The sequence below is a fragment of the Arachis duranensis genome, chromosome 4, assembly GCF_000817695.3.
Source record: "Arachis duranensis cultivar V14167 chromosome 4, aradu.V14167.gnm2.J7QH, whole genome shotgun sequence".
NCBI classification, from domain to species: Eukaryota; Viridiplantae; Streptophyta; class Magnoliopsida; order Fabales; family Fabaceae; genus Arachis; species Arachis duranensis.
In genome coordinates, this window is record NC_029775.3 from 3,474,589 (window position 1) to 3,493,163 (window position 18,575).

General features: G+C 35.7%; 3 protein-coding genes across 3 annotated transcripts; 2 read left to right on the plus strand and 1 right to left on the minus strand.

Annotated features, from left to right (window-relative positions):
- Window positions 1-3,848: 3,848 nt before the first annotated feature.
- Window positions 3,849-5,036, plus strand: LOC107482563 (probable galacturonosyltransferase-like 4). The gene has a single exon (XM_016103095.3). The coding sequence runs from the start codon at window positions 3,849-3,851 to the stop codon at window positions 4,917-4,919; it is 1,071 nt and encodes a 356-aa protein (XP_015958581.1). The 3' UTR covers window positions 4,920-5,036.
- Window positions 5,037-5,173: 137 nt separating this feature from the next.
- On the minus strand, window positions 5,174-9,372 carry LOC107482685 (F-box/LRR-repeat protein 4). Its single transcript, XM_016103215.3, has 8 exons — window positions 8,978-9,372; window positions 8,377-8,625; window positions 7,507-7,913; window positions 6,868-7,053; window positions 6,467-6,659; window positions 6,217-6,293; window positions 5,895-6,045; window positions 5,174-5,757 (listed from the first exon to the last, which is right to left on the minus strand). Exons 1-8 carry the CDS (start codon window positions 9,203-9,205, stop codon window positions 5,461-5,463), a joined length of 1,788 nt encoding a protein of 595 aa, XP_015958701.1. The 5' UTR covers window positions 9,206-9,372; the 3' UTR covers window positions 5,174-5,460.
- Window positions 9,373-16,587: 7,215 nt separating this feature from the next.
- Window positions 16,588-17,814, plus strand: LOC107482562 (uncharacterized). The gene has a single exon (XM_016103094.1). The coding sequence runs from the start codon at window positions 16,588-16,590 to the stop codon at window positions 17,812-17,814; it is 1,227 nt and encodes a 408-aa protein (XP_015958580.1).
- The last annotated feature ends 761 nt before the right edge of the window (window positions 17,815-18,575 follow it).

The following is an 18,575-nucleotide window of genomic DNA, read 5'->3' on the forward strand; positions in this document are numbered from 1 at the left end:
GATTTTGTGTCTCTATAAACAAACATGGCCAAAGAATTGATGCCTATGGGTTTTGAGGATCGGAAATAATATTAGATGCAAGTTTTTTTTTACTTAAATAAGTTAAATAAAAAATAAGAAAATTATTTGATTGAGTTGTAACCTTATCGTCATTTTTGTCATAGTGTCCCTCTGTGTTTGCATCTCTTATAATCAAACGAAAGTTAACTCGCCAATTTCAATGCATGATATTCTTTATTTTGAGCACCAACAGATCAATAAACCCAAAATTATCTTAATGATTAGTAACAAGATTAAATGCCTCCATACAATCCGTCTCACAAATTAAATAACATCTCGTTGATCCACATCACAAGTTAAGAGATAACCTCTCCAAATAGCAAATAATTTTTCTTGAAAAATACAATACTCTCAATCATTCCTAAACACCCCATTTACTAACACCCATTAGAATATCTGATAACGCAAGTAAAACAGTACTATCATCAAAACTAGAATAATTAGCATCACAATTAATCTTAAAAGTACCTATAGATGAAGGAGGGTTCCAAGAACCACTTAGAATATAGGGGGAGAAACATACGTTATAATTCAAAAACACTTATAAGCTCTATTTTTGAAGCTAAAACTAGACAAATCATTTTTTTTGAATGCCAAGTCTCATGAAAATTAAAAATGTCATTATTTCTTTCTCGCCATATCCACCAAAGTCTCGAAAAGAACTTGAACGGATGCTCTCTACTATGATACAAGAACCAGTTCTTCAAATCTAAAGAATGACAAGAAATATCCAACCTGTGCCATACAATTTGAGCTTTCAGACAATCTCAAGTATAATATAAAACCAATTCATGACTAAAAAGACATCTTCGATATATATTCGATAACGACATCCCTCTTCTAAAACAAAAGCTTGCAGTTGGAAGAGCCTCCCTAAGACACAGTCAAACCAAAAAATTGTATTTTTTAAAATAAGTTGGCACTAAAACCAAAGCCAATTTCTCCACTATTCTCAACTAAAAAGCTGCTTATACAACTACAAGTAACCATTGTGTGAGTCATAGACTTTTGATGCAGTCCCATACCAATTCTAACTCACTTCCAGACCCGTTTGTACATCTGGATTATAAGAAAGAATGTTACTTTTCAGATTTTGAGATAGAGAAAAATAAAGAGTTTCTAAATACCACCTACTAACTGATCATATATATTGTATCTGGAGGTTCGAATCAGAAAAGTGAACATAATCTATCTCATTAGATAACTATCTTTCTCTCCTCCAACTAGAAAATAAAAAAAAATAATTCAAAATCCCGATATGCCAAGTAAACACATCCTTCAACACTTTCCAAGTCTTGCAAAGACTCTTCTAAATGTGAGAGTCCTTGTTCCTATGACAACAAAAACAGTCATCTTGAGATGATCGATATTTGACATTCAACAATTGGACCCATAATTTAGTTGGATGATGAAAAAATGTCCAAAGTAGTTTTTTAGGAAGAGCAATATTTGCACAATAAAAATTTTTAATCCCCAAAATTTTATATTTTTTTGGAACAACTAACACTTTCCAACTAATAAGATTCAATTATCTTCCATTAGCTTGTCCTATTAAAGGAAAATTCCTCATCATAAACTCTAGTTTATTGATGACTCCTTTAGAAAAAAATAGAGATCTGTATATGGTTCGTGGAAACAGCGGCTGCAACGGAATTAACCAAGTAGAGTCTACCTGTTCGGTTGAGCCAATTTCCTTTCCAGTTTTCTAGTCTATCCCGAATCTTATCCAGGACACAATTGAAAATTGAACGGGTCATTCTAGAATGGTTAAGGATAATTCCAAGATACTTGCCCAAATCTTGGACAAATCTTATGGAGGACACAGACACCCAAGTGAATATCTCTTTCCTTGTTGCAGAGACATTTTTGAAGCAAAACGCTTTAGATTTTTTTACATTAATCTTTATTCCATATACTTTTGCAAAAATTCTCCAGAACCACCATTACATTTTGCACTTGTCTCTTTGTAGGTTTAATTTACAGAATAAAAATAAATCATTCACAAATATTAAGTGAGATATTATTTGCAAGCTTGTTTGATAAGTTCATTTGTAAAAAATATGTATTAATTTCTTGTGCAATTTAAGTGACAATAATGTGATATATTATGTATGATATATTTTCAAGGTTGGCAAATTTTTATTTTTTATTTTTTTATTCTTTTCGGTTTTTTACAATATTCTCTAGTCTGATTGGTCAATGACTAATTTGTTGCGGATTTGAACTCTATTTAAGGATTTGTTACTGGCCAATAGGTTGCTGCATACATAAAGCGGGATTCAAAACCCTAACACTTGTATAAGCGGACTAGTGAGCTAACCACTAAACCAATCCAACTAGTCTCTTTTTTTATATATAGTTTGTCCGATATAGTGCATGCCTTTTTTTCTTTAGGGCCATAATAGTTGGGCTTTAAGTTATCCATTTCTCGAGCAAAAAACCTTGGGTACCTCTTTATTAATTTGAACTTGTCTACCTCTTGAACAAAAACAACAACCTAATAATATATAGTTGGGCTTTAAGGGATTTCATCATTTCATGCATCTTTTTCATATAAAGCATTGAAATATAGTTAACCAGGTTACCTGTCAATTATCGAATAATTAAAAAAAGAATCATGTGCAACACACATGCAATGTTAAAATTCAAAATATATTATCTCATAAACAGTAAATCTATGATGNNNAAATTTACAGTTTTATTTCTAACATTTTTTCTCCTTTCTAATTTAACGGTTTTCTACGTTACTTAACTATTTGTATCAATATATTTCATGCTAATAACACTTTGTTTGCTACATACAATCGATATCTTATATTATTGTGGTTGTGTTGCATTCTTACAACGAGGTGAACAAGAAAACGGTTGGACCAATTGAACTAGTTTTTAAATTAGAATATTGATTATTAGTAATGGTATATATTCTTACAACTGTTATAAAACAATATTATTCGCTTACATATATAAAATAAGAAGAGTTTTAAATGTACCGGTGTTCCAATTGTTTTAATCGTGAATCTAAATTATAAAAAATATATATAATATATATTAATTAAAATCAACGGTTAAAATAAATTAAACATAAATGTTTTTGGTACATTTGAAATTTTTTCTATAAAATATTACACAGACTAGTAAGCTAATTATTAAATTGTTGGTTTATATATATATATAGTATATTTAAACCTCTTTAATTGATAATTTCAGTTGAACTTGCTGATAATGAATGCCGAAAAAAATTCAACCTGTGTTATATATCAATGACTTATTAATTATTAAATCAAGCATCTCATTATTGAATCCTATAATTTAATTTGTTTCAATTAACAAACTTACAAATGAAATTTAAGCTACTAATTCTTTATATATTTATTTTTAGTTAGCGAAGTCGGTTTTTGTGAAAAATATATAGTTATGTAATTAGAAACACAAACTAAAAAGTAAAAAACATGGTTATATATAGAAGGAAATTTAGTTTAGTAGTTTATTAATCTAAAAATGTATGTAACCAAATTGGTGTCATAGCAAGAAACTAATAAAAGTTCCGACAGTTTCTCTCTTCCTTAAAAATTTGGGAACACACCAAAATCCATAACTCACACCACAACCTCATATTCTTCAATTTCACCACCTCCCTTTGTATTCTCTTCACCATTCTTTTTCCTATATTCTCTCTAGCTCTCTAAACCGAACTAGATTTTCTTAACTCAACTAAAGGGGAAAGAAAAAAACAAAAAACAAAAAACATCATTAGCACCCACATTCAAATCTGAAAAATATAGGACAGGATGACCTTCCGGAGTTTCACGTATTCTCATGCACTCCGAGGTATCCTGTCCCTCTTCTTTCTTTCTCTTAACTATAATAATTACTTTTACGCAACAGAAGCTATTCGTTTGGGCAATATTATTCGTCTCCCTTCATGTAAGGTCCCTCCATTCCGAGAGGCTCCTGCCTTTTGGAATGATAAGGAGTGTGGATCAAATAAAAACGATCCTATTAACGTAGCTATGACTCTGGATGTTAACTATGTGCGTGGCACCATGGCCGCCATATTCTCCATATTACAGCACTCTGGCTGCCCGGAGGATGTCCATTTCCACTTCCTTGCAGCGCACGACACTGAAGAACTTACAATGGCCATCAAATCCACCTTCCCTTACCTCGATTTCAAGATCTACCTCTTCGATTCGGAGAGAGTCAGTGACAAGATATCAAAGTCCGTTCGACAAGCCTTGGACCAACCGTTGAATTACGCGCGTATATACCTTGCGGACGCGCTTCCAGACGACATTGGACGCGTGATATACCTAGATTCAGACCTCATTGTAGTGGACGACATAGCCAAGCTGTGGAACGTAGACATGGAAGAAAAAGTGGTGGCAGCACCGGAATACTGCAATGCAAACTTCACTACGTATTTTACGGAGGAGTTCTGGAAGGATCCGGAGTTGTCGAAAACATTTGAAGGGAAGAAGGCATGTTACTTCAACACAGGGGTGATGGTGATGGACATAGAAAAATGGAGGAGAGAGGGATACACAGACAAGGTAGAAGGGTGGATGAGAGTGCAAAAGCAGGAAAAGAGGATATACCATTTGGGTTCTCTTCCACCATTTTTGTTGGTATTGGCAGGGAACATCAAAGGGGTGGATCATAGGTGGAACCAACATGGGTTAGGTGGTGACAACTTTGAAGGAAAATGCAGGAGCTTGCACCCTGGTCGCATTAGCTTGCTGCATTGGAGTGGCAAGGGGAAGCCATGGTTGAGGTTGGATTCTAGGAAGCCATGCTCCATTGACCACCTTTGGGCTCCTTATGACTTGTATTCATCTTCCAAACACTTCTTTGACGAATGACATTTCATTTCTTTCAATCTTCAACATGTTTCATTCCTTAGTCTTAGAGAGCAAGTCAGAGACAATCCTCAAGAGTTTTGTGTTTTTCTTTTTTCTCTAGAAGAGGATAGGGGTGCTATATGGTGCATCATGCATGTATGTGTTTCAATCACAGCAAATTAGACTAAATTCTATATTTTCAACAAATCAAATGAATTACGTATAATTTAAATTGATCTGATTTGATCTAATTTAAACCGCACAAGATGATATAATATTATCAAACTTAGAATTTTATTCATAGTATATCTTAAACTATATGCATCTATATAAGTCAAGTTATTGAGAATTTGTTCCCAGAAAGAATAAAAATCCATCTTCTAAGAAAACAAAAGTTCAGTTTAATTAAACTTGAAACATATACAACCATGCACACTATACTATTGCTCAAATTTTCAAATGCAGCACCTATATCTACATTCACAGACCAACCGAAAATAAGTTTGCACAGCTTGGGGTACGGGTATATACGGAAGGCGAGGCAAGGCGAGGCGAGCTGGTCTTAAAGGTCTACACACAAGTAGGAAATGATGGAGCCGGCTCGCCGCTTGGTCCGCTGGCTAACCTTCCACTTCTCAACCAGTACCTTTTTTATGTTGGGGCAGCTAGAAACCACGGTGGCTACTCCAGCCGAGGTTATACCGGAGCAATAAACCATGTGGCATGACTCCAGCATGGTGCACCTCTTTACGAGATGGGCGAGACCGACATCTGTTATTTGACGGCAGTGCGACAGCACTATTTCTTTCAGCAATGGACAGTTTTCTCCCAACTCCGCCATTGCTAAATCACCTAAATTCTGCAATAATCGTAAGAAAGATGACCAGTTCAGCACTTAAAGATATCCTTAAATGCATGAAATCTTGAACTCATTCATATATACAATTAAAGTCTGCAAACTGTTTCGTCATTAAAAGGAGAGATCCGAATATGAACCTGCAGTACGCTGACGTCTAAATAACAGAGTTGAGGGCAACCCCTTGCAATGGCTATCACTCCGGCATCTCCAATTTGGTGGCAACCACTGACATTCAGATAATGAAGGGAACATCCGTCTGCTATAGCAATAAGGGCCTCATCCCCAACCCTGGTAATTTAATGAAGAGTTTAAGTTATGCATCATCTGTGACGAACAATACCGACTAAAAATATTCTTCAGAATGCTAATCAATTTGAAAAGGAACTACAGACGAAAAGATGTATAACGCATGTAACGGATGATTTCAATGGAGAGGTGGGGGCGTGAATAAGGTTTTACCTGTCACAGAATCGAATGCTAAGATCGGTTAGTGACTTACAGTGCTCACCAACAGCAACAATCCCCTTGGTCCCAATCTAATAAAGGGTAAAGAAAGCACAAACAATAAGGAGAAAGAGAGAAATGCACAAGCCTGCTTCAAATTAGACCACTTGAAAGCAGATTTACTACTTTACTTCGTATGTATAATAAGTTCTAGCAGAGATCTCCTTTTGACATGGTAAACCAAACAGGCATGCAGATGAGGTACCTCATAACAGCGACGGATATGAAGTTTCTTCAAATTGCTGCAGCCAATAGCTATACCACGCATAGCAGCATCCCCAAGGTTTGAGCAATCTACCAGGTGAAGAGCTTGCAGGAACTTGCATCCTTCTCCAACCTGAAGAAGACCAACATCGCCAATTCTTTGACAGTAAAGTAATGACAACTCAGTAAGACGTCTGCCAATAGAAAGCCGGGATTAGCACCACAGACGAAAAATACATCATGAAACAAAAACCTTGACCAAATGTAAAGATTAAGAGGCTAAACATGTGTCTCCTGCTTCCTTATGTTGCTTCTTTATTGAATGGTTATTTCATTCCTTATTTTACATACACATACATGCCAGTCCATGCATTACAAAATTTAGCTTGGATAGAAACATACTGGCAAGATCTTCCAACGGATTCTATCCCTAAAGTTCCAATGTTGTGGCATCCATTGATTTCAAGATGTGTAAGTTCCTTGCATCCGGTAGCAATTGATTCCAAACCCTTGTCACTTAGGAAATAACAGTCACTTAGTGTCAGATTCCTTAACTTCTTGCATCCATTACCGATGGCACACAAACCCCTGAAATTAACCATTATTCAAAGAAAGGAGATTACTGACTAAAGCAGGAAAAAAATGATAGAATTCTTGGCAGAATCCAAATTTAACAATTGGAGACATGAGGAAAGGTTGTGCCAATGTATGCAGCCCTTAAGGGTCATGCAAATGGAACTAAATAAACAATATAGCCAAGCCTTATCTCATTAAATGTGCTGCTTCAACAGTATCAACATCATATATTAATATGTTAAATGTCAATAGAGAAAAAAATTGATGAACAGCCCCATTTAAATTAATTAGCCCTAAAAATGTTGATCAAGTCATTACAAAATAAAAGAATGTGTAGTAATAATAATGCATCTCATAGTATATTCTAAGAAAGAGGATTGAGCATTGTGAATTTGTGATAATTCAACCATAGTCGCCAAATGAAGTAAAATATAGAAAAAAGCAATTGTAAGAGGGCAGGCTCACTTATCGGTAAATCTCTGAAAACTATAGAGGGCCAACAACTCCAGAGACAAACAACTAGCACCTACAGCTTCCAAGGCATCGTCAGTAACATTAATACATTGCAGCTTTAGAACTTTCAATTGTGGACATCCTTCAGCCACAGCAAGCACCCCCTGATTGTGGATGAACTCGGAATCCAACGACAAAGTCTCAAGGGATATGCAGTGTGATCCAACAGCTTCCATTGAAGAGTCAGTTATTTTGGCACAAGCAGCCACACCAAGAGATTTTAGTGATTTTCCCACACCTAAGGCTAATTCAATCAAACCCTTATCAGTCAAGCCTTCACAGAAACGAAGATTCAAATCCTCAAGCTGCTTGCAACACTGCCCAACAGCAGAAAGTCCTTGATCTCCAACATAACAACCCTAAAGGAAATTTCCAGTAATTATAACTAAAAATATACATTGTTATGCCATTTAAGTTGTAGAACTGAAGATGTAGATAGATAGAGTGGCAAGCCAAAGAATGTATTGATAGAGAAAATAAGTGTTGTTGCCCTAAGTTCTAATGTCCATGGAACATATTATGTTCAGCTGGCAGTTCAATAGAAGACATAAACGACTGATTGAGAGCCCTTCGGGCCCTCAAAGCTTAGTTTTCATTTCTAATATGTATATGTATGGGCACACATAAAAGTCAGCTGTGCCAATTCTAAACGGCAAAACAGGCTATCCTCATGGAAATGAAATACAGCGAATGGGTAAATCATGGACATCACCGATTTCTTCATAATACATGGACTTACACTGCAATTTGATTGAGACTGCACTATAAACATAGCCACCATGCGTATCGAGCAAGATAAACATTGAATAAATGGTTCAATACCTGCAAATCCAAGGCCTTCAAAGAACTGCATTTCTGAGCTAGTGATGCTAATCCATCACTAGTTACATTAGAACACCAGATTAAGCTCAACTTCTCAAGCTTCGGAAAGCCATCCCCAAGAGCAGCCAAGCCAACATCAGACAAACAAAGGGAATCAAGATCACCCTCCTCGGACCCATTATTGACATTCAGATAATTCAGCTTCAGGGAAGAAGCCGAAGAATTCTCCACCCCCCTTCTTCTCCCCTGCTGAAAACCAAACACAGACAAGCTCATATCCAAATCCCAAAACATCAAAATAGAGCTTAAACTTCTAATTTCATCACCAACTCAAATAAGTTAGTCTCCAACATAATCCTTACCAAACACATCCTTTGTAGTTTGTATTTTCTGTTGACACTTACCACACATAGCCTTAAAAGAGACTAAATATTTGTAATTGTTACGAACTATGCAGCAAGTTTTATTTCAAGGGACTAATGTAGTTTAATGATTTAATACAAATTCAGTTCTTTTACCCCCCAAAATCAAAGCTTTCGCACCAATTCCGTTCGATAGAAGTTAGAACGATAAACTTCAGTTTGGGGTTTTGAACACTCACGAGGTGAACGGGGAGGGAGATGGAGAGTCGCTCGTCGATGTGGACATTGGTGACGTTGGAGAAGCGGGTGGAGAGAAGGTGCACGAACAGGTCCGGCGAGCCAGTGGCGCCGATCCGGATGGAGACGAGTGAGCAAGCGTCTCTGCTCCGCTTAGAGTCGAGTCGCCGGAAGATCTCGACCACCAGCTCGTCGGGGAGACAAGTGTTGATCCAATCGTGGCCCCTCATCGTACAAAACTCGAATTCAGATTCTGGGTTGATCGCAAAATTGGAACTTGTGAAGTGGGGTTGTGGAAAGTGAGATCACCGCCAAATGGTGGGTGAAGAGGTTGAAGAAGAAGAAGAACAAGTGCAGCTGAAGAACCAGTTGCGTATCGTTAGTGTCTTCTTTTAGTTATTTTATTTCTTCTTTTATTTCTTTTTTTATTTTTATTTTTTCAATTTCGTATTCTATATTTATGCCATCATATCATGTGATGTGAAATCAACATTTCCGTTTATGTAATTATAGTACCATTATTACCATCAATAGTAATTTAAGTTAATGGTGAACTATATTTTGATAAATTGTTTGTTACATTAAAATGGTAATTTGACTTTGAACTCATTAAATCTTAAATTTTCGTTCTATTATATTTTTTGTTGTTTAGTTTACCAAAAATAATTTAAAATTAATATTTAATTTAAAAATATAAAAATAAATAATTGTTAATATTTAATATTTTACTGTATCATATTGAATTTCAGATTCTATTCATAATGTGAAAGTTTCAAGTTGTTAATAATGTTCAATGATTATTTATTGTTTTCTGTGGTGGTCATTGTGCTACTTAGGCTTATTTTAATAAAATTTTTTGAATATGTATTTATATTTTTCGAAAACATAAATATTTTGTTTTATATTTGGTAAATCAAAAAATTTATGTATTTATGTAAGCATTTAAGATAAATTTTTTAAAGTTGACTTATCAAAATTAAAAAATCTAATATAACTTTGTATATTAATTAATATTCAAATTTACTTCTTACATTAATATTTATTATAATATTTTAAATTTTAAAAATTATTTTACCAAACGAAAAAGCTCTACATCCATGTATTTTTTACATGGTTGTTAACCAAGTAATTTCCTCCACACGCGCATCTCCCACCCCTCATTCGTTTGTCATACACGCGCTATATATAACGTGCTGCAACTTAAAGCTTTGTTTAATGTAAATCTTCTGTTGCAACGCAAACCTCCTCCTTCTTCTTCTTCTTTTTCTCTGCTCGCAATCTTACTTATTGATTTGCCTTCGTCGTTCTCCTTTGGTTACGTTGCATTTATCTTCTTCCTATTCTTATTCGTTTTCTTCTTCGATCTGCACTTCTGAATCGAAATAATAAATGACTCAACTTCAAATAAGGAGAGCGATTTGGATTACTCTTCTCAAATGAATCAAACTGACAAAGTTTGGATTATTCAATTTTGAATCGAATTGAATGGAATGCAATTGCTAATTTGAATTGAATTAAATGGACGGAGGTGTACTAAATTGAATTGAATTGAATTGATAATATATAAATTGTAGGCAGAGTTATTTGAATTTGATTTTATATAATGGATTATGTTTCGTTCACTCAGTACTATACAATTGTTTCACCATGAGTACTATGTTCGGTTCACCATAAGTACTGTACTCGGTTCATTCTGCAGAAAGCTGTTTGAATTTGATTTTATATAATGGATCATGTTTCGTTCACTCAATACTATACAATTGTATTGTGTTCGATTCACTATGAGTACTGTGTTCGGTTCACCATGAGTATTGTGTTCGGTTCATTCTGTACTATTCAAAATTCTTCTTCCTCACCTTCTACTGCTTCTTCACCATAGAGAGAAAGAGAAAAAGACAAAAAAACACAGCAGCAACAACAACAAAAGAATGACGATAGGATTTCAGGATTTAGGATTTTAGGGTTTAGGGTTTATGGGTTCAGGGTTCAGTGTATTTCAAACTTTTGGTTTGTCCCATGTATTAATTTCGGTTCACTGTGTTCATGGTTAAGGGTTTAGGGTTTAGGGGTCTAGGGTTTAAGGTTTAGGGGTTTAGAATTTAGGGTTCAGGGTTCATGGTTTTAGGAGTTTAGGGTTTACGGTAGGGTTCAGGGTTTAGGATTTAGGGTTTAGGGTTTAGCATTCAGGGTTCATTCACTCAGTACTATATAATTGTATTGTGTTCGGTTCACCATGAGTACTGTGTTCGGTTCATTCTACACTATTCAAAACTCTTCTTCCTCACCTTCTATTGCTTCTTCACCAGAGAGAGAAGGAGGAAAAGACAAAAAAAATACAGTAGCAACAACAACAAAAGAATGACGATAAGAAGAAAACATGTGAAGAAGAAGGGACGCGAAAAAGGAGGAGAAGGAGGAGAAGGAGGAACGCAAAGAAGAAGGCGAAGAAAAAGAAGACGTTCCGTACGTAAACGAGCGTGAAAAGCGCGAGAGAAGAAGAAGAAGCGTGGGAGAGAAGAAGCGTTGGGTAAGAGCGATTTCGTATGTGTTGGGTGCGTGTATTTCACGTTTCATTTAATGGTATTGGATTTTTTTTTTTTTTTGTGTTGGGCCAACTTGGTTATATGGTTATATGGTTATATGGATGTGTAGCATCATTCTTTACCAAATGTACTTATTGTTGCTTATACTTATTAAAAATAATTTTTAATTTAATTTACCAAATATAAAATATAAATGTCATAACTTCAAAAAAAATAGCTTTTAAAAGTTAGGTACTTTTGAAAAGTAAAAGTTTTAGTGTCTTACACTTTTACCGTATAAAACATGAATACTTCGTTGAGTTACCGTGTCCGCGTGTCAGACACATTTCGAACACGTCATTCATCCTCACTCATTTGACACGTGTGCCTGTCATGTCCAACTGTATCTTAATAAAGATAAAAAATGGGCAAATGACATATTTAAATAAAATCAATGAATTCCTTACCAAAATGTGCAAAATAGAAATATGTTACGTAGTTGTGCAAATTCTAATATTATATAAACCGTGGGAGCCAACCACGGTTTACAATTTGAACATAAACCGTGGCTGACAGGGACGGTTTCTGGAAGAAACAAAATAAGCATAAACCGTGGCTACCAACCACGGATTACCAAGGAAAAATTTAAGGCATAAACCGTGGGTAGCTACCACGGTTTATATGGATATTGGCTTTGAACGTAAAACCCTGTAGGCTCCCACGGTTTACGTTTATAATACTATATATACATAATCCGCTGAAGATGAGCACGGATTATGTATATATAGGGTGTGTTTGGCAAACACGTTGGTGAAGAAAGAAGTGCGTTTGAGCTTCTTGAAAGTTTCACTTTTATGTTCGGCAACTTTCATGGTTGTTGATTACCTTTAGAAAATTAAGTGAGAAAATTTTTTCTTTTTTTACCAACCTTACCCTTTATTTTCTTCTATAAGAAGGATACCAATAACTATAAGTTTCACTGTGTAGTTCTTTCTACTTTTTCACAGTTCTTTCTTCCATTTTTTTTCCATTAAAATCATTCAGATTTGTTTCAATCACTAGTAAATTGAATATTTTAATTTTTTATTATTTTTAGCACTCATTTTCATATTTTAATTTTTAGTGTTATGATTTATGATGTTATGTTTTTATATGAGTTTTTTTTATCATTTTCTATACTATTTTTTATTATTTTTTGTTCATATGAATTCTTTTTTTTCTATCTTTTACTACATTGTATTTTGCTATAATCAATTTTGATACAAATATTGACAAACATAAATCACGTTAACACAAACTTAATTTTCATCAAAATCAATTTTGTAAAATCAATTTTATGCAAACTCACTTTTGCAAACTGAAATCCAAACACACACATAGTATTATAAACGTAAACTGTGGGAGCCTACAGAGTTTTACGTTCAAAGCCAATATCCATATAAACCGTGGTAGCTACCCACGGTTTATGCCTTAAATTTTCCCTTGGTAATCCGTGGTTGGTAGCCACGGTTTATGCTCATTTTGTTTCTTCCAGAAACAGTCCCTACCAGCCACGGTTTATGTTCAAATTGTAAACCGTGGTTGGCTCCCACGATTTATATAATATTAGAATTTGCACAACCACTTAACATATTTCTGTTTTGCACATTTGGGTAAGAGATTCATTGAATTTATTTAAATATGTCATTTGCCCATAAAAAATTATACTCCGAACACTCTTAGACAGATCTAAATATCATCACGCATCAACGTGTCCAACCTTATTCTTAGCATGTATTCTTAAAATAAATTTAGAAATAATATATATTATTATTTATTAAAATAAAAAATATTTTAAATATTTTATATAATTAAAACAAATTTTACGACATTAAACCATAAAAGAATGAAAAATCCTGAATCTATATATAATATAAATTAAAACATTCATGGATGGTCAAAGATGATTAAACAAGTTCAGGGATTTTTACATATTGGTGGTATACCTAAGGAATCTACTACTAATTGAAAAAGTAGCTAATTTTGGACTTATTCTTAATTACATTCGTGTTCTTCATTTTGACGAGTGTCTATTAGCCCCAACCTAAGTGTTCATGTTTAGATAAATGCATGACTCATGAGAGCTGAAAATGTAGTCATCACCCTAACATGGTGGTTGCACCTATATATTGTAGCTCGGCACTGATGAGTATATGCAAATGAATTATTCAATGTAATGACATAAGACCTAGTACCACCTTCCTTTTTCAATTAAAGAAGGAGAATCCCGATGGTTTAGAGGGTCCCATTGTGGAGAAGCCATTGAAGGCAGTATTGAGTTCGCATCTCAACAATTAAATTAGGTTCATCTCAAGAAGTTAAATTGGGAAAAATAATTTTTCAGGTTGTTAATTGAATTTAAAAAATAATAATTTCAGATAATGCATTGAGTGAACAGTTTGTTATTTTCAATCACTTTTGTCAAATTTTAAAATATATATATATATTTTTTGGAGTATTTTTAAAATATTTTTGTTAGTGTCAAAATTTTTTGGATACTAATTTAATAGTTAATTCTTAATTAGTTTTGATATGTTTAACCATAAAAAAAAAATTGAACCATATATTCAAATATAATTTTATTATCAATTTCACTATGTAATCAATAAAAGGTCTAGCCAACTCTTACTAATTCTTAATGGACTGGACCTAAAAGTTTAAATTACTAAAAAATCATCTACCCAATTATTCAGCTTCTACCCTAATTACTCTGATCAATTAAAAAACTTACCGTTTCATCTGTTGCATGCCCTTGCTCTATTACCACCTAATTATTTTTGGATGTGTCTTCTTATTACGTCGAATGTATCTTTTGTACGTGTCTTCTTATACGTGTGTTTTTTAATGGAAATTTTTTCAAAAAATATTTTTTTATACATGTGTCTTCTAATGGAGGTTTCTTTGGAGATGCGGCCGAACTTGCAGGATGAATGTGCGTGCGATCTCGATGACAATTCCATTGCGCACAAACTTTCGTTGCTGGCTGATGACGACGCCAATGGCGTTATGGAGGGCATCATGTGCTTCTTCCGAATGCCTTATGGTAGGCGTTGGGGGACGGCTTTCAATCGATAAAACAGTCGGAGATACAGGAGGGGTGGATATTGGCGTTCGGCGCAACGATCCGGGCTGACTGAGGTTTGGGTGGGGGATTCGCGACAAATCGTTCTATTACAGGGAGTTCGAATGCGTAACATATTCACAATGGAAAAAGAATAATACGATACGGGCATTAGAGGAATTTGTTAACTGTTCTTATAATTTTAAATGTTAATAAATGCTGATTATTCATATTTTTTAATTTTAAATTAATAATTATTAATTAGAGTAATAATTAATAATAATTGTTAAAAGTTGACAGATACTCTCGTAGGGGTGTTTCCAGTGTGGTTTAGTTCGGTTTTAAGGGAAAAAGTCATCCGATTCGAACGCTTAATTTATGTGCGGTGCGGTTTAGATTGGATGAACTTTTTTTGGAATTTCGATCCGATCCGATCCGATCCGATTACAAGCGGTTGAGATCGGTTTGAATTTGCGGTTTTTTAAATGAAAAAAATTAGATACATATAACAAGTCTCAACATCAAAATTTAAATAACCAACAATGATATAACAAGTTTTAACAATATATTAAAAAGCCAACAGATAACATAACAATAGAAATAAAATTATAGGTTAGTTAAAATAAATAAATAAATAATATTTTGAACATAAAATATTTATTAAATAATAATAATACATGAATAATAAAAAATGTATAACAAATTGAACATGTTATAAGTATAATTGTAAATATAATAATAAAATAATAATATTATAACACATTGTGCGGTTTGGATTAGATTAGATCGGTTATGAAAAATAGATCCAAAATTCGATCCAATCCAGCGGTTTACAAAAAATATAATTCAATCAAATCCGAATTAATACGATTTTAATCGGTTTTTGGTTTGAATTGAATTGAATGAACGATTTAATTTGAATTGGTTTAAATTTGAACACCCTTACTCTTGTGATACTCAATAACTATAGATACAATGTTTTTTCTCATATATTTGTTAGTCGTCTGAATTAAATTTTAAACATAAATACTACAAATGCTTTTTTAATAAATACTAAAAAATATTAATTACCAAAATATGCATTTGTGAAAGAAATAATCAGAGTAACTGTCTATGTCATTTCGTTTGAACCACCCACAAAATCGATATCCATTCATTTCATATTAAGAACCTACAAAATGGTAAGGGAGATAAATGTTCCAGGTGCATGGAGGATAGTTTTGAAAGCTGTGTTTGACCATATATTTTGTGTGTATCATCAAAGAAATAATAAGCTTGGTTCCATTTCACGAATAACATGCGTGAAATGCAATTGTATAAACTATTTTTTTTCCTTCTCTCCCCGAAGGAAGGTTTGTGAACTCGGTCTCTTTTAGTAATTAACGAATTTTTAGTATCAGTTTTTGTTTTAAAAACCCTATATACTTTTCCCCCCTCTCTCTTATACTTTCTGATATGTCATCCTTATCCTCGGCCGCCCAACAATCTCGGTACGTGGACAGACAAGATCGGCCTCACGCCAGCTGTCCGATAAACTTGGCACGAAAGCAAAAAAGAACGGCCTCACCCATTTGAAAATAAAAAACGTGCTCAACAAAACTAATCACCAAAACAGAATATCATAACCAACCTATAAACTAGGACTTATCCACAGTAAACGGGTGAAACAACTCCTATAAAGTCGAGCTAATATTCTCGGCTAAGTCTCAGGTTCTATTCTCAGTTTTCATATTCATTTAACTACTCTTACTCACTATCATTAACTTGAGCGTCGGAGTATCTTTCGGAGGTATTCCCGCAGCGGTGTTTGGTCCTGGCCGACGTGCAGCTCTTTCTCTCTGCTGTCAGCTTGTTCGAAAGTGCTCAAACTCGGCCACCTTAGTACTCGGACGAATCATTTGGCCCCCACCATGGGGCCGAATACATCTAACCCCATTTTTTCCTTCGTCTAGTCTTCTACTCTATTTTGCAGGATTCCCAATCCTCGAACATGGCTGACAAGGAAAGTCCACAATCCACACAGGCTGAGTTCCTGGACCGAATCGCCGAACTTCAGGCGGAAGTACGAAGGATAGCCGAGCTATTTACGCAGAATAATGGAGAAAGCTCCAAAAGCTCGACCCAAGGCACCACAGATCCCTTAAACATCACCCCTCCGAAGGAGAAGATTACCCTCGACAACCCCTTCTCCGAGGAGATCACAAATTACCAGATGCCAAAGAACTTTGCGCTACCCTCCGCGCTTGAACCATATAAGGGGTTCGGAGATCCCCGAGCCTATGTGAAGAAGTTCCAATCCATGATGTTCTTCAACGGTCCTAACAATAAGCCCGTCCTCTATCGGGCATTTCCTACTTACCTCGATGGTGCTACATTACTCTGGTTTTCTAAGCTGTCTGCAGGTTCAATTTCCTCCTTTGAGGATCTAGCCAGGTCATTTATTGATTACTTTGCTGCGTCAAGGATATATGTACATGGATTAGATTATCTCGGCACCATCAAACAAGGTCAACATGAGAGCTTGAAGGACTACATGACCAGGTTCGCGGAGGCCACTATGGAGATCCAAGGCCTGGATCCGGCTGTCCACTTGCATGCCCTCAAGGCTGGCCTCAGACCTGGCAAATTCTGGGAGACCATTGCTATAACAAAACCAAAAACACTAGAAGAATTCTGGGAAAGGGCGGCAGGTCAAATGGAGATCGAAGAACTCCGCGAGACCCAAAAATCGGACAGACAACCACATCAGAGAGATGACGAAAGAGCTTTCAGATCACCAGGCAACAGGGATACTAAGAAGCCTTCCAAGCTCACACCAAAATACAACACATATACCAGATTCAATACCAAGAGAGAAAACATTATCAAAGAAATTCTCAACGCCAAAATCATAAAGCCACCAGCTCGAGCAGGGAACTATCAGGATCAAAGGTTCGTGGATTGGAGCAAGCATTGTGCCTTCCACCAGAAGTTTGGCCACACCACGGACGACTGCATTGTCGCAAAGGACCTCCTAGAAAGACTGGCGCGCCAAGGGCTTTTGGATAAATATGTCGAGAGCCGGAAGGCCAGAAGAGGAAACTCAGACAGGGAGGAGAGCAAACAAACAGTGACAGACAATAACAAAAAAGAGTGGACAACTCCTGATCCACCAAGAGGAATCATTAGCCACATATCAGGAGGGTTCGCAGGCGGAGGTGAAACAAGCTCGGCCTGAAAGCGAAGCTACAGGGCGATGCTGGCAATCGAGGAAACCCTACAGCCAAAGAAGGATAAAGACCCAGACGTCACGATATCCTTCAACCAAGCAGACTTCAGATCGGCAAGCCCTAACCTCGACGACCCTGTGGTAATTTCCATCCAGGTCGGAGAGCTGTTGGTAAGAAAAACATTGCTGGACCCAAGTAGTAGTGCCGATGTTCTATTTTATTCTACCTTTAAAAAGATGAAATTATCAGAAAAACTGATACAACCCTCTTCGGGAGAGCTAATTGGAGAGAGAGTCCCCATCACGGGACATATATGGCTAAGGACCACAATGGGAGAGATCCCTATGTCAAAGTCCACTGATATTCAATACCTAATAGTAGACTGTTATAGCCCTTATAATATTATAATTGGGAGACCCATCTTGAATATATTCAGAGCGGTGGTGTCCACATTACACTTGTGTGTCAAGTTTTCAGTGCAGGAAAACAAGATAGCTACAATGTACGTCGACCATCAAAAAGCTCGGCAGTGCTACAATGCCTGCCTAAAGCAAGCCCATACGAAGGAGACAGCTCGGCCCCAGGTCCAAGCCATACATAGCTCGGCCAATGCCACGACGCTAGCCGATCTCGACCCAAGAGAAGACCTCGGAGAAAGGCCTCGGCCAATGGACAACCTTCACCAGTTAACACTAACAGCAGATGAAAAGCAATACACATACATCGAAGAAGCACTGAAAGGGAATGAACGAACAAGACTTATACACAT

What these genes read in the sequence shown, in the direction of transcription:
- LOC107482563 (XM_016103095.3), top strand. Translation starts at nt 3,849, where the DNA reads ATGACCTTCCGGAGTTTCACGTATTCTCATGCACTCCGAGGTATCCTG.
- LOC107482685 (XM_016103215.3), bottom strand. Translation starts at nt 9,205, where the DNA reads ATGAGGGGCCACGATTGGATCAACACTTGTCTCCCCGACGAGCTGGTG. An exon ending in TCTCCCTCCCCGTTCACCTC is followed by an intron (nt 8,626 to 8,977) that starts GTGAGTGTTCAA and finishes TTTGGTTTTCAG; the next exon opens with CAGGGGAGAAGAAGGGGGGT. An exon ending in TGAAGGCCTTGGATTTGCAG is followed by an intron (nt 7,914 to 8,376) that starts GTATTGAACCAT and finishes AATTTCCTTTAG; the next exon opens with GGTTGTTATGTTGGAGATCA.
- LOC107482562 (XM_016103094.1), top strand. Translation starts at nt 16,588, where the DNA reads ATGGCTGACAAGGAAAGTCCACAATCCACACAGGCTGAGTTCCTGGAC.